This window comes from Diadema setosum, chromosome 5 (genome assembly GCF_964275005.1).
Source record: "Diadema setosum chromosome 5, eeDiaSeto1, whole genome shotgun sequence".
Lineage (NCBI taxonomy): Eukaryota > Metazoa > Echinodermata > Echinoidea > Diadematoida > Diadematidae > Diadema > Diadema setosum.
Window position 1 is genome coordinate 21,376,340 of NC_092689.1, and position 14,031 is coordinate 21,390,370.

The 14,031-nt window shown below is 38.3% G+C and overlaps 1 protein-coding gene across 1 annotated transcript in view; it reads left to right on the forward strand.

Annotated features, from left to right (window-relative positions):
- The window catches only part of LOC140228636 (wee1-like protein kinase 2), a 173,856-nt gene extending 165,823 nt beyond the window's left edge, over positions 1-8,033 (forward strand). Inside the window, exon 10 of the mRNA XM_072308884.1 lies at positions 3,493-8,033. Coding sequence (XP_072164985.1) covers positions 3,493-3,622 — 130 coding nt within the window. The 3' untranslated portion in view covers positions 3,623-8,033. The remainder of the gene's footprint in view (positions 1-3,492) is intronic.
- The last annotated feature ends 5,998 nt before the right edge of the window (positions 8,034-14,031 follow it).

Here is a 14,031-nt window from a genome sequence, read left to right on the forward strand (position 1 = left end):
TGACATTATTAAAACATAATTTTCTAGATTGGTATTTTTGCCTCTAGCTCCATTTCTTAATAATAATATTATTATTTTTCAATAAAAATTGTCAGATGCATAATATAGATCATGTAATGATCTATATGTCCAATACAAAAAATTGACCTGACTGGAATTTATGGGCGTCAGAATTTTAAAATGTCTCAATCACACTAGAAATCATTTTGTATATATATCAGACCATTTTGAGCATTAAAATTTTGCAATGTACCCAAATTTCAGTATATCATAGCTATCTATAATATTAATATTATTCAGTGTTATGATGACATCAAAAATTCAGTGGAAGGTACCCTGGTAAAATTTGACCATTTTACATGTTATTTCTATGGCAGTCTATTTTTTTCTCAAAATGCCAATTGAGATGACTGTGTTCATCAAGCAGTAGCTCACATATCTTTCTGTGAATTTCTCCCAGATTTTGATATGTTGTAAGTTACAGTTGTATTTGAACATTTGAGTAAACATCTTAATCATGTCTTGAAATTGGTTGAAATTGCAAGTTCAGCTGTAATTTACAGAGATTTTAAATTTTTGTGTATGTGTCTGTGGCAATATAAGAGTGGAATTGAGCGAATCTTATTTACATCTGTTGTAGCTCGTTAGGATGGGCAATGACCCCACATTACTTTTTGCACATTCTGAAAGCTGATGATTTGTAAATGCCAGCTCATGGGTCTGTAATTCTTTCAAAAGGATTTAAAGTTGTCAGATTCTGCATGAAATAAAAAATATGAAATTTCATACTGATGTCATCAGATTTCAAATTCAATCAAGCGTGTATCTCTTATCCTAAAGCAATTTGTACTTAGTTTTTAGTATGTTGTAGCTTATAAGATTCTCTATTACAATTATTAACATTTAGTCAATTTTATGTCTTCATCATGGAGACAAAATCAGTTGATCTTACCCTTTAAAAACTTGACCATTTTACATGTGTTATCTCTATGGCAGTCCATTTTTTGGCAAAATGCATATTGACATGATTTTATCTATTGAGCAGTACAAAGTTGCTCAGCTATCCCAGGGTACATTTCTCCCAGATTTTGATATGTTGTAGCTGGCACTTTGGACTGTTGTCATGTGGCCATTGATTAGGATGTTGCAATCACATTTCAGAACGTGGTTGAATACAAAACTCAGGCTTCAATTTACAGAGATTTTGTAATACTCATCATGTATAGTATGGGCAGAACCTGTAACTTATCATCTTTAAGATGCCAGGTTGGAATATCTGCTTTCTAATATACATACAGTAAACCTCGCTTGAGTCGACATCGCATAAGACGACAACTCGCTTAAGTCGACACGATAAAAAAGTCCCGATTTTTGCCTTTGTTATTCCTTGAAAATTTCCTCGTCTTAGTCGACATTTATAAGTCAACAACTCGCGTAAGTCGACCTGATTTTTCAGTGCCAACTGAGCTGAAATACGTGTTAATTCCCTCGTCTAAGTCGACATAATTTTTCGCTCAAAATCTTGTCGCCATTCTCTGAAAAAGAATTGTTTTCCCGTTCCGATTCGCTGCATATCTACTCGGTAATTCGCTAGTGTACGGCGCGGTAGCGTTCGCGCCATGCGTCCATTGTCTTGTATGCCAGAATAGAAAGGGCATACACTCATTTACACTGGAGTATTACATGTAGTACCCAAGGCAGTTCACTTTACCCCTTTTCTCCCTCTTGTTATTCTCAAAACACACAAATTTTGTACACCTACTAGTATATGTCCCAGTAGGTATTCATTATCCGAACATGAAATAGGTGTTTTTGTTAATCCGAATATTCTACGTTAATTACTCCGAAGTGGTATAAGAAACCTGGCCCTTTCTAGAAAATTTATTAAAATGTAACTAATAATGCAACTCAAAAAATCAAATGCAGGTGTATCAAATCACACGCAACTTTTGCATTTAAACGCAAGTGCGTTGCTGAAAGGACTTGCGTTTGATAATCATATGAAACTAGAAAATAATTGTACGAACCTGAAACTCAATTGCGTTTAAACGCAACTCTAAAAATCAAATGCAAGTCCATCAAATCACACGGAACGCTGAAAAAACTTGTGTTTGATAATCATACAAAACTAGAAAATTGTAGGAAGCTTTTTTTAACTCAATTGCGTTTAAACGCAACTCTAAAAATCAAATGCAAGTCCATCAAATCACATGTAACGCTGTATCTAAACGCAAGAGCGTTGCAGAGAAGACTTGCGGTTTTTGTCCGAAGCTAGAAACTGTGTTTAAACGCATAAAAAATTATGGAAGTGCGTTATTGTTGAAAAGACTCGCATTATTCTTTATTTCGTAACGGAACTTTCGCCATGTTCGAACTTAGTCTGCACTTGCAGGGGAAAGACATCGCAACATTTACACGTTTCAAACTACCGAAACGCATGCTGCTTCACGAAATGTCAATGAAAAAATTATGAATTATTGTTAAAGTTCGCTATGCCGAAGGTTTAAATCTCAGTCCAAAGTTAAATTAGTCCGACAATGGAAAGAGGTTTGTTTTTACGAAGGTTAGTAGTCCGAAAGATGTCGTTTTTGGATGAACAAACTTTTCTTCTTTTTTTTTTTCAGACGGGCCCACGCCGTACAGAGCGGTAATGTTGCGAATCGGAGCGCGAGAACAATTCATTTTCAGAGTATGGCAATAGAAATTTAAGCAAAACAAATATAGCGACTTAGGGAAGGAAAATCACACATATTTCAACTCAGTCAGCACTGAAAAATTATCTCGACAGAATCATATGAAATCACACGCATATCTTCGCAGCAACGCACTTGAATTTAAATCGCAAAGTTTAATGCAATTTGGGGAATTTACGTTTGATATTTCAAATCAAGTTTAAAACGTAAAGTGTCTAGAAGCGGGTCTAGGTTTCCGATCCCGCTCTCTCAAAATCTCTCTAGAGATTTGGGAATTGTGCGTTGTCGTTACTAACCAGCGCGAGATTTATGCATGAACTAAAACATTATTGTTGTTGATGTCAGTAGGCATGTTTTGGCGGCAAAAGGAGTAAGATTTGTGTAGCGATCCGCAACGTGATCCAAATCTTACTCTGTACAGGGGAAATTAGTTTTCATTTATAAGTCGACAAAATGTCGACTTACACGTAAGTCGACATTCGCGTACGTCAACGTGTTTTGCTCAGTCCCGATTATGTCGACTTACGCGAGGTTGACTGTATATCAGACATTGCATGGCCAATCTCTCCCAAACATGAATTGAACGGATCACCTACAACCGTAATTATGTCAGTCTTGACAAATTTCTACGTCTAGTTCTTTTTTCAAAAAAATTTTCCAAAAAAAATCATTAATCATGATTTTGCAGAATATGATTTGGCATTCTCTACTTCAGTTTGCTAGCAACCGTGTTTCAGTGTTTAACCATGTTAGGTAGTCATGTTCTACACTATAAACATTCCTGTTTATTTTGTTGTAGGCAGTTGACTGAAGCCCGTGATGCCAATCAACATAATCTCTGTGCCATGAATCCACCTGCATCCAAACGGACAGGATCAAGACTAGTTGGGAACCGAGTCAACAGGAGCATGAGTCTCACCATTTACTGAAGTCATGGGCAAGCTTGCCTGTACATCATGCCTGTCTCGGGGGAAGCCACACCAGCAACCTTTGCCAGGGAAGAGCATGTTGAAGGAGTTTCCCCTCACATTTAGAAGAGCTTATTTTATTTCATTATATTCTGAGAAAGATATAAATGCTGTCCACAAATGTTATTGCAGCATATACTGAAGAAACTGTATGACTCATATACAGTCATGTGATCATGTTGCTGCATAAGTGAATTTGTTTAAAGAAAAGTAAATCACCTTTTTCATAATTATGTCCTGCACAGTCAGATATGTGTTTGTTTTTAAAGACTTATTCACTTGTTGGTGTACTATGTGCTTTCATTGTTTCATTGACGTTTGGCTTGACCGCCGATGAAGATTTCTATACCCTCTGTACAAGTGAACATCCAGAACAAATGTGCTGTTGATTCTCTAGAACCTTTCCTAAACTTGTCAGCACTTTTATGCATGCCAGGCCTAAGTGGTGTTAACCATTATGTTTAGTGTGTTGTATGTAGAGGAGAGCTGCCAATTATTAAACTTGTCATTGCACATGCATACATATGAACATATAGTGTTCATGTTGCTACCAACCTTTCATTTTCTTATCTAATTTTGTTAAAAACTTCATTAAAATTGTTTGTATGAGGAAAGTTTCAAAGTTTTACATTTTTTGAATCCCTCCATCCCAAATTTGCAGAAAAAAAAATGCTTTAAAAAGTGTTTTAAGATTATTCTAAAGCTCACCTGAGCCAAACTGCTGAAGTGAGCTGTTGCAATTGTCCATCATTCAGTGTCCATCATTCACTGTATATGTTTGTGAATGTATTAAAATCTAGAATTTGATGGCTTGATTTTAACCAAATTTAGCAGGAATTGCCATTAGTGGGAGGGGGACCCAGTTGGGCCCCTTGGGGCAGGCTCAAATACCCCAAATGAACTAAATTTTGTCAAATTGGGAATTTCCCTCTTCACTTTACAGGAATCAACAAAGAGGGGAGGAGATCATAGTATGTGCAAATAGTGATGCCCCCCCAGGGGTCCCTTGTACAGCACCCAAATACCATGAAGGAGCTAAATCTTTTCTTTTTCTTTATCTTGTTTGAAAAAAAAAATAGTAGCTGAATTTTGACCTTACTTTGCAGGATTCGTCAATAGGGGATGAGAATCAGATTGTACAAATCAAAGATGTGACCTCAGGGGAGCCCCTGAGGAAGACCCAATTCATTTGCCTCTTCTTCAAAACTGGTTGCTGAATACTGACCAAACATGCCAGAAATTGTTTATGGTGAGGGGTTATAGTTTTCAAGATACAAATAACGGTAGTACCCCCAGGGCCCCCTCCTGAATATCTTTCCTGAAGGCATCTGCAGCATTCACCTAATCTCGAGATCATAAGAGTGAAACGAGAACTGTAGGAGCTATGTATTGCCAGCAGTTTAACTTCAGCTTCGTTTGTGCGTAAAACAAAATCTGTTAAGTTAAGCAACCAATGGCAGCTTGCTGTACTTTTGAATTCAACAGCATTTTGTTGGATTTTACTAGCTGTTAAGGTTGCATGAGTGATGCAACCCTGTTAAGTTTTTTGCCCATTTCTGTATTTTCTCAGCAGATGGCTTGTGCCCTGTGCCCTCAAAGAGGATATATTGTACGTATAGCAGTGCACAGGGACTGGTTAATTTTAAACATATTTTTGTGTTTGCATGCTTCAAAGAAGTGTTTTATAAATTTTCATTCATCTGTATTCACTTAATTGTAAACACATATATGCTCTCAAGTACCAGCTATAACCAAGCCATTTGCTACACTTTGCTTTTAGGTATTAACCCGTTGAGAACGAGTCCCGAGTATACTCGTGCAGGTGTCTATGGGAAATGCGTGTTGTAGCAAAATCAGTCCGTCCTCAATAGGTTAAATGTGGAGTGACATTTGTAAGTCGGGAGTCTAGGGAAGAAAATAAACCAAGGATAGCTTGACAACTTCTTTCCAAGTGACAACTAGGTTACACAGGCCAACTAGACTTTGCACAGCTGAAGTTGTGTAGCAAGTTGTAACTTTGACTGATGTTTGTCTCAAGGCTTTCAAATACACACACAAATACTGAAACACACTCATGCCTTTGCCAATTGAATTAGTTAGGGAAGAACCGCTTGTTCCTTTGTCTATATCAATGACCAGTACATGTTTGAAAGACTGGAGTGGGCTATTAATTGGAATCATTCATCATGCATCATGCTTAAACTTTTTCCATTTTCAACTTCTTGAAAATCCCATGCCGGAATTTGACTAAAAGTTGGCAGGGAGCATCGCTTGGGTAATAGGATCTCAATATGTTCACATGGGCTCCATGCCCTTGCTTTGGGGCACCCCATTCAGCCAAGGGGTAGAATCACTGGGTCTCTTGTATTGTACCAGTATCAGTATTTTTCACATGTTCCATTTTACACAATTTATACACATATATCATTGTAATATACTGTAGTTCTGTTTGCATTTCTTCCGTACCATGTCTTTAAGTTGATTATTTCATTTTCATTGGAAAATCAAGTCTGAGTAACTTTCCGTAGTTATGGGATTAACAAAAATATATGATGTACACATATGTACAAATACATTTTACTTTTATCATCAAAATATGCCTTTTTGTGTATGTGTGTAGTGGCTGTAGTTTTTTATGTCCCGTTATATGTTCAAATCTTGCACACGATGTACAGAAGTGAGATTCTCAACTATGTCTTATTGTAATTGCTTTACAGTTAACTTACTGATTTTTGGGAATGTTAAACTGTGCTGTACTTGTATAAAATGATTATATGTTTCCATTGATCATTTTAGTGACTGAGGAAAGATGATATCCAGTATTGATGTGGCAATGATGTTGTGTTCCAACATATTTTGACTGTTCTATATAAGTTTGTAAGTAATAAATTGCATGTAGAAAGATGCAAGTAAAAATGGGGGGGGGGGAAATAGATACCAAGTTAGGTTGGACTGTACGAGAGGATAGTGATTTCTTGGCGTCAATCCCACAACGTGTATTTAACTGTCACTCATGCCAATTTGTGTCTGATTTCAGGTACAATTGTACAAGATTAAGCACTCTTCATTATTTATCATGTTTGAAAAGAGAAGTTGGATGTATTTTAATCTATTACCTGTATGAAAACTGTTTAATCATCATGTTACCTAGGTTTGTGCTCATGAGTGTGTGTTTCATAAATTCAAGAAATCTTTTGAGAAAATGTATTTTGTGAAATTAATAGGGTTTATGGTTTTAGTACTCTCAGTACATGTACATACACGTGTATATTTGTATTTGTAGACAGGCATCAAAACTGCTTTGGTTCTTTTCTTGCAAAAAAAAAAAAATCAATAAAAATGCACAATTAAAGTCATGAAGAGTAGAAATGATTGTCCCTACTGGATTCTTTTCTCATCGGTACTTACATGTCCAATATACTGTAATTTAAAAGTGTGCTGTGCAGTACAGCTCATTTGCTACTAACCTTTATATAAAAAAAAAAAAAAAAAAAAAAAAATTAAATTTAAAAAAGTGACCTGTGAAGGCTGGGGAACTTGGTTTCAGATATTGTCAACCAGCAGTATTGAACACATGAAGTGTTTTTAAGACTTGACAAGATCAATCAAACAGTCCTTGTTTGTAAAGTAGAAAGTATGTATTAGATTTTGTTCCATTTTATATGGAATTCTAAGTACATGTATGTTGGGCTATGGGACATTTTGACTGCAATCACACATGTGTATGTTCGTGGTATCGGTTCAATACACTGAATTATCAGTTCTACATATTGTGATGCTTTCTTTTTCAGGGAGTTTAGTGCATTCTCAAGATTATTAGAAGTTTGCCTTGACACTATTGATACGCATTATTTGTGAGCTGTTTAGAACTACTTGTACCTGTATAAGGGGATTTCATGTGGCATTTACTGCATTAAAAAAAGTGTTGAATATGTCTGGATCACCTACATTCATGATGAGAGTATTTCCTATGTGCCATAGCTATGTTTTTTGCTGTTAGCTGTTTTTGCAGCATTTGTGGTCCTGGTAATCTACGTAGTTACTACTGAATTATGCTTCTGTATTGAACCGAACTCATGTGTTTCCAAGTGTGAAGATATAATTCAATTGGATTCAAAAAGACCCTTTTTCGTTCGGTGGACACTACATTGTTTATTCCTAAATGTCATCCCACATACAGCGTATGCAAGTTATGCCCATGTCACTAGCTGAGAACACCTGGTTCTGCTTTACTTTGCCAGCCTTCTCAGCTCTTAGAACCCACTAGAACCCAACCCTGGTCAAAGATTTTTATGGGGGGGGGTTCAAAATTGGAAATAGTGGAACTTTCTGAGGGGGTTAAGCAACCAAGCGGGATAGGGTCTCACTCTCGAAGGGGTATATTTTGGACCCTGCTCGCTAGCCGGGGGGGGGGGGGGGGGGGGGGGGGCCTAGTTACAGGCCTGGTGTGTACATCGTACATGTAATGAAGGCCAGCCAAGTGACTGTTGTGTTCTGGTCCCAACTGGAACTGCATTTGAACTTCACAACACTGCATCGGTGTATATCCGTACTTAGGAGTGGGGGGGGGGGGGGGCTGATCAATGATCATTATCGCTTACTAGCAAGAGTACAAGATTTGTACAACCGTGCAATGTGTATGTTCATAAATTCAATGGAATGAAATACATGTAGTAATATTGATATTTTTGTGTAGTTCCTATTTCTTTATTTCTACCGGATTTCTGAATTTCTGTGAATTAAGTCAATTAAAATGGTCTTTCACAGGGGCGTCAATCTGTTTTGATGATGGGGGGGGGGGAGGGGGTGCTAAGCTTGGAAGATATGTGTGAGGGAGCTGAGCGACCGAGCTGGGGAAGGTGTGGGTGGGATACCCCCTCCCACATGAGGGAGTTCAGAGACCTGGAATTCAGAGATCTGGTGCACGCTTTTAGTGAAATATTTGATTTTTGTTTCTATCAAAAAAGTGATAGTAGGGGACAAAAAATCATATTCAGGGAGATGTGCAGTTGGAGGGGAGATGGGTCCCCTTACCGATGAAATGACTCTCATAAATGCACACACACTGACGCACACACGTACTGGCTGATTCCCATAATTGCTTATACGTATTCCGGATCTGCCAGGTCGCACACAGAGAGAGGTCTCCTTGCTATGCTCTCCACAAATGTCAGACATCCTACCTGTTTGGCCAATTTTCCACCAAAAAAAAAAAAAAAGGTTTGTGATTTGTAATTACCTCGGGAATTGTTTGGGGGACAATTGATATGTTTACCCCCAACATTTCCATGGAGGCTGGTAAAATGTCCCTTTGCCCCCCCCCCCCCCCCCCTGTACGATCAACACCCCTGATCATCCCTAAGTACATGTATTTTATGCCCATAGATGTATCCAGACTGAATCATCAGTCTTCATCGTTCGCTCAATGATTCGGGAAATACGAAATATTCATTCAATTATCCGTGAACATTATTTCTCTTACTTTTTTTGATGGGAAAAAATCAAAAATGTTACAAAAAGCATGCACCAAATCGCTGAATTTCAAGTCTGAAAATGCAGAATCTACCTCGTGTGGGATAGGCGCGGGATACCCTCCAACACTCTCCCTGCGCTCAGTCGCTCCGCTCTCTCACACAGATGCTAGTATTCCAACTCCAAGCCCCCCATCGTTAAAATGGATCTACACTCCTGCCCCCCCCCACCCATTCCCTTCCCCTTCTCGGTCGCTCCGATCTCTCGCACATATTTTCGAAGTTTTGCCTCACCCCCGAAACATTAAAACGGAACGACGCCCCTGCATGAGGATGAGTGCTTTAATTGACCTAAATCAAGAAAATTCAAAAATCCAATAGATATTTCAATATCTATATACTACATTGTTACAAAGAAATGGATATCCATATAAATAGAATTTCATTTGCGCATTATACAAGGTGACGCTACGTTCTTGAAAGAGGGGAAGGGGTGTCAAAATCGTCTGTCAAGCAAAATGAAAAACAAAAGAAACGAGAAAAACAAGAAACAACAAAAAGTCTTCATCTTTTTGAGGTGCAATATTCCACAAAAATGTCGGCTGAGAAGCAAAAAAACAAAACAAGAATAAAAAAAGTCTTCATATTTTTTTCCGTCTACTTCCCTCCCACCTTATATTTCATGCAAAAAAAAAAAAAAAAGACGGTGAGGGATGCAAACATTCAATCCATGTATCTTTTTTTTTTAAATGCCCCCCCGCCGGTCCTGTTATTGACTCGTAATAGTGATTGTATGTGATGACTATCGCCAATCATCCCCCTTCCACTCCTAGGTACGGATTTACACCGGTGATGGGCCTGTGTATGTGCGTGTGCGTGCGTGGAGAGAGAGATGGGACTGAATGAGGATGTGAAACTTCCCACTCATATTCCGTTGCTATATAAAGCCAAATTTGCTTTGTCATTGCATAGTGACAAATATGCTGGCATGCCTGCAAGATGCTTCGATGAGCGAAAATACGACATTAAGCTCTCGCCGAAATCATTCTGCCAAGAAGCCCATGGATAATGGTTTTGAAAGTGCCATTTCCATATAGTTCAGCGCGAAAGACTTGAAAAGACAGCGATCTATACGCAGCAATTTGTGTAATAGCAGAACGTGCTGTTAAAAAAAAAAATAATAAAATTGCACGCGCTTGCATGAGAACTGCGTAAGACTCCTCGCTTTGTAACGAGATATCGTCTACCATGGCATATAGTCCGGGAGCCAGCGGGGGTCAGCCTAGCTGAAAAGGTTACCAATTTTTTTGTATATAGCAATTTAGTACATATGCCCCTAAGTATGGAAATGCACGTCTGGCTGGTCATCGGTCGTGGGTGTGGCCAGGAGGGCCAAAAAAAGGACCCCTCAAAATTAGGCTAGCCTAGCTGGAAAAGTAACCCCATGAAAACAACTGGAACTTGTTCGTTACACTTACAGGATAAATGAATGACCATTGCCAGACGTTTTAAGTGGTGGGGGGTAGCCGCCAGACGCTCTTAAAGGCCCAACTCCAGCTAGGCTAGCCTAGCTGAAAAAGTAACCTCATGAAAACCACTGGAACTTGTTCGTTACACTTACAGGATAAATGAATGACCATTGCCAGACGTTTTAAGTGGTGGGGGGTAGCCGCCAGACGCCCTTAAAGACCCAAAATTTTCCAGCTAGGCTAGCCTAGCTGAAAAAGTAACCTCATGAAACCAACTGGAACTTGTTCGTTACACTTACAGGATAAATGAATGACCATTGCCAGACGTTTTAAGTGGTGGGGGGTAGCCGCCAGACGCCCTCAAAGACCCAACTTTTTCCAGCTAGGCTAGCCCAGCTGAAAAAGTAACCTCATGAAACCCACTGGAACTTGTTTGTTACACTTACAGGATAAGTGCATGACCATTGCCAGACGTTTTAAGTGGTGGGGGTAGCCGCCAGACGCCCTTAAAGACCCAACTTTTTCCAGCTAGGCTAGCCTAGCTGAAAATATAACCTAATGAAACCCACTGGAACTTGTTATTTGCACTTACAGGATATACATGTGTGCATGGCCGTTGCCAGACGTTTTAAGAAGTGGGGGGTAGCCGCCAGATGCCCTCAAAGACCCAATTTTACCAGCTAGACTATAGCCCTGGCTGGAAAAGTAACCTCCTGAAACCCACTGGAACGTGTTCTATGTTTGTATCTCACGTGATAAACACTGTCGACATAGTATTCTGGTGTTCTTTCAATAACTTTCCACACTTTTGAGCTATATTATGACCACCAAATTCACTCCTCAGATCATCTAGTGATTGCTGTCAAGTGTTAATATTGGTGAAGTCCGACTACGTCAACAGTCAAAAAGTCAATGAACTAGGCCTATGCCATTTGAAAATCTCTGTAATCACAAAGTCGATACGTGGACGAGACATCACTTCGCTTTTGCCTTGTTAGATGGTGAATATTTGTAAGCTTCCGTTTCTAATTCATACAGCACCAGCATACATGTCTGAGAATAGCGGTAAAGAAGATTAGAGTCTTTGGCAACAAGTGCAAAATTAAATTCTGTGCCTTATTTGCTAAACAAACGTAGTAGGAGGACAACGACCTGTTAGGCAATATGGCGGACCAATAGCTCTATATTATTAGTGTTATAGAATAAAATGACAATGATGTAGTTCTGAAGCATACTTTTCATTAGATGCTTTTGCAATGACTCAATGTATATAATACTTTTAATCGAACTAAGTATATATCCATGACTTGCTCATGAATTACGGCAGAACGATTCGGTGAGGAAAGTTTTCTGTCATGTCATTACGGAAGAAGTGAACGTGTCAATATTTTGCTATTTGTTCCATAATTATTTCTGAAGTGGTTAAATGTATTTTCCTAAAACATTTTTTCTTTTATATAATACCTACGTTGCATCCAAATGCCTATTCGTTGAAAAAATGTATGGCCATGTATTCAAAGGTCAAAGATCATAGGTTAATGGAAGTAGGGCATACATTGTACAACATTTCACTAAGTTGTTGTTGGTTTTTTGTTTTTTGTTTTTGTTTTTGTTTTTTTTTTTTTGTTTTTTTTTTTTTTGTTTTTTGTTTTTTTTTGGGGGGGGCATGATTCAAAGTGTCCTAAAACCTTGTATAATACATGTAGGCCATATTTAGTTTTGTAGTCACGACTCTTGCTATGTATGATGCCAAACTCTTCCCGCTCATACAAATGCAGCCGTTTCAGGGAAATAATGATTGGTAATGCTGAAGTGGTTCATAACATTCCATTGATACTATGTATAGAACAGAAAGTGAATTTGACAATGGTATATGATATCCGCAATTTACTCTTTGACATGTTCTATCATCCGATTAATAATGTATAAATTGAATATACAGTAGTCCCCTATTCAGTAACTACAGGTTAAGTTAGATAAGCTGCATTCATTTTGCACGCGACCATGGCGTTATAGCCAAAGATGATTGAATTCTGTAAATCTCTGTGTGCCTGCACAGGATTGGAAAACGAAACAACTTTCTGTGTATAGAACAACGAAACAGAAACTGGTGCTCGCATTGTTCTCAGTCACTTTGTTATGCATAATGATGGTCTGCTCATTGCAGTTCCGGAATCTCAGCTCGAGGGACTCGAATTGATCCCAAATCAGTCGGCATGCGTGTATCACCCAAAACAATATCTGAACACAATTATAACTGCAGTCCTCCATGGTCGGTATTGGTTGCCGATAAGGGTTGGTATCAAGTTTGATTTTCATATTATTTACACTGAGTACCTTGTATTTAAATGTTTTCATCGAAATGCCCGTGTACGGTATGCGTATCTCAGTTAACTCTTTAAACCATAGTTGTAATCTACGTGCCAAGAAGCTCATGTTTTCAATAACCTTAACTCCAAGACATGTCGTGATAAGGACTTTAAGACAATTGGCATCATTATAAAACGAATTCCCATTTTACAAGACACATTTTAGATTTTAGATAGAAATATGGATTCGTTTGAATGCATACAAACAGCTTCTTAAATCCTCTTCCATTTTGTTTTTAAGATATGGTGTATACTTTAGAAGTGTAAGAAGCATGCTCTTGTTTTAGAGGCTTTGAGTTCTGGTAAGAAGCATATGTTATTCTTATAGATTATGTGAATAAGTACGCATTCAAGAACGTTTTGAATAAAACGTATCCAGACAACTGCATATCATATTTTCACCTCTTCCTTCATGCAGATGTATACTCTTGCCGAGAAGGTTAACTGTTTGATAGATATAGTGCTCACCTTATTGAAAAGGTAATTGGGTAAATTTTTGGTTTCAGTATATTATTCAAACACAACTAAGTTAACTTTTACTTTAACATTTTCACAAGTCACAAATTCCACACGCACACACATTTCATGATTCACAAGATCCAAGTTACACTAATCCTATTTACTTTGCAGAGTGCAACAACAACATAAGTTATATACTGAGCAAATAGGCTTACATCAGTTCGCACTATTCAAGGTTTAGAGTAGTTAAGGAACTAAATCGTACCCGATTATGTGATGCTAAGTTGCACCTTGAGATGATGGGCAATATTGTCCCTATAAAGGAGGAGGCAGTGACACTGACTTGCTCCTTTAAAGGAGCAATTTTGCAGCAGTCATGGTGTAAGTGTAGTTGTGGTCGATCGCAAGAATTCCAAGCAGACAAATGTTTTTACGGGAATGTCGCAGTGTACTTTATTAGGGATCGCAATCAGAAACACCTTCCTCTCTCTCTCTCTGTTTCTTTCCCTATCCTCCGTTCCATCTGGTAACAATGCATGTGTGCAATTCCTTCTATTCTGTCACTCTTTCTGTTGTTTGTACTCCTCGTACACTCTGTTACC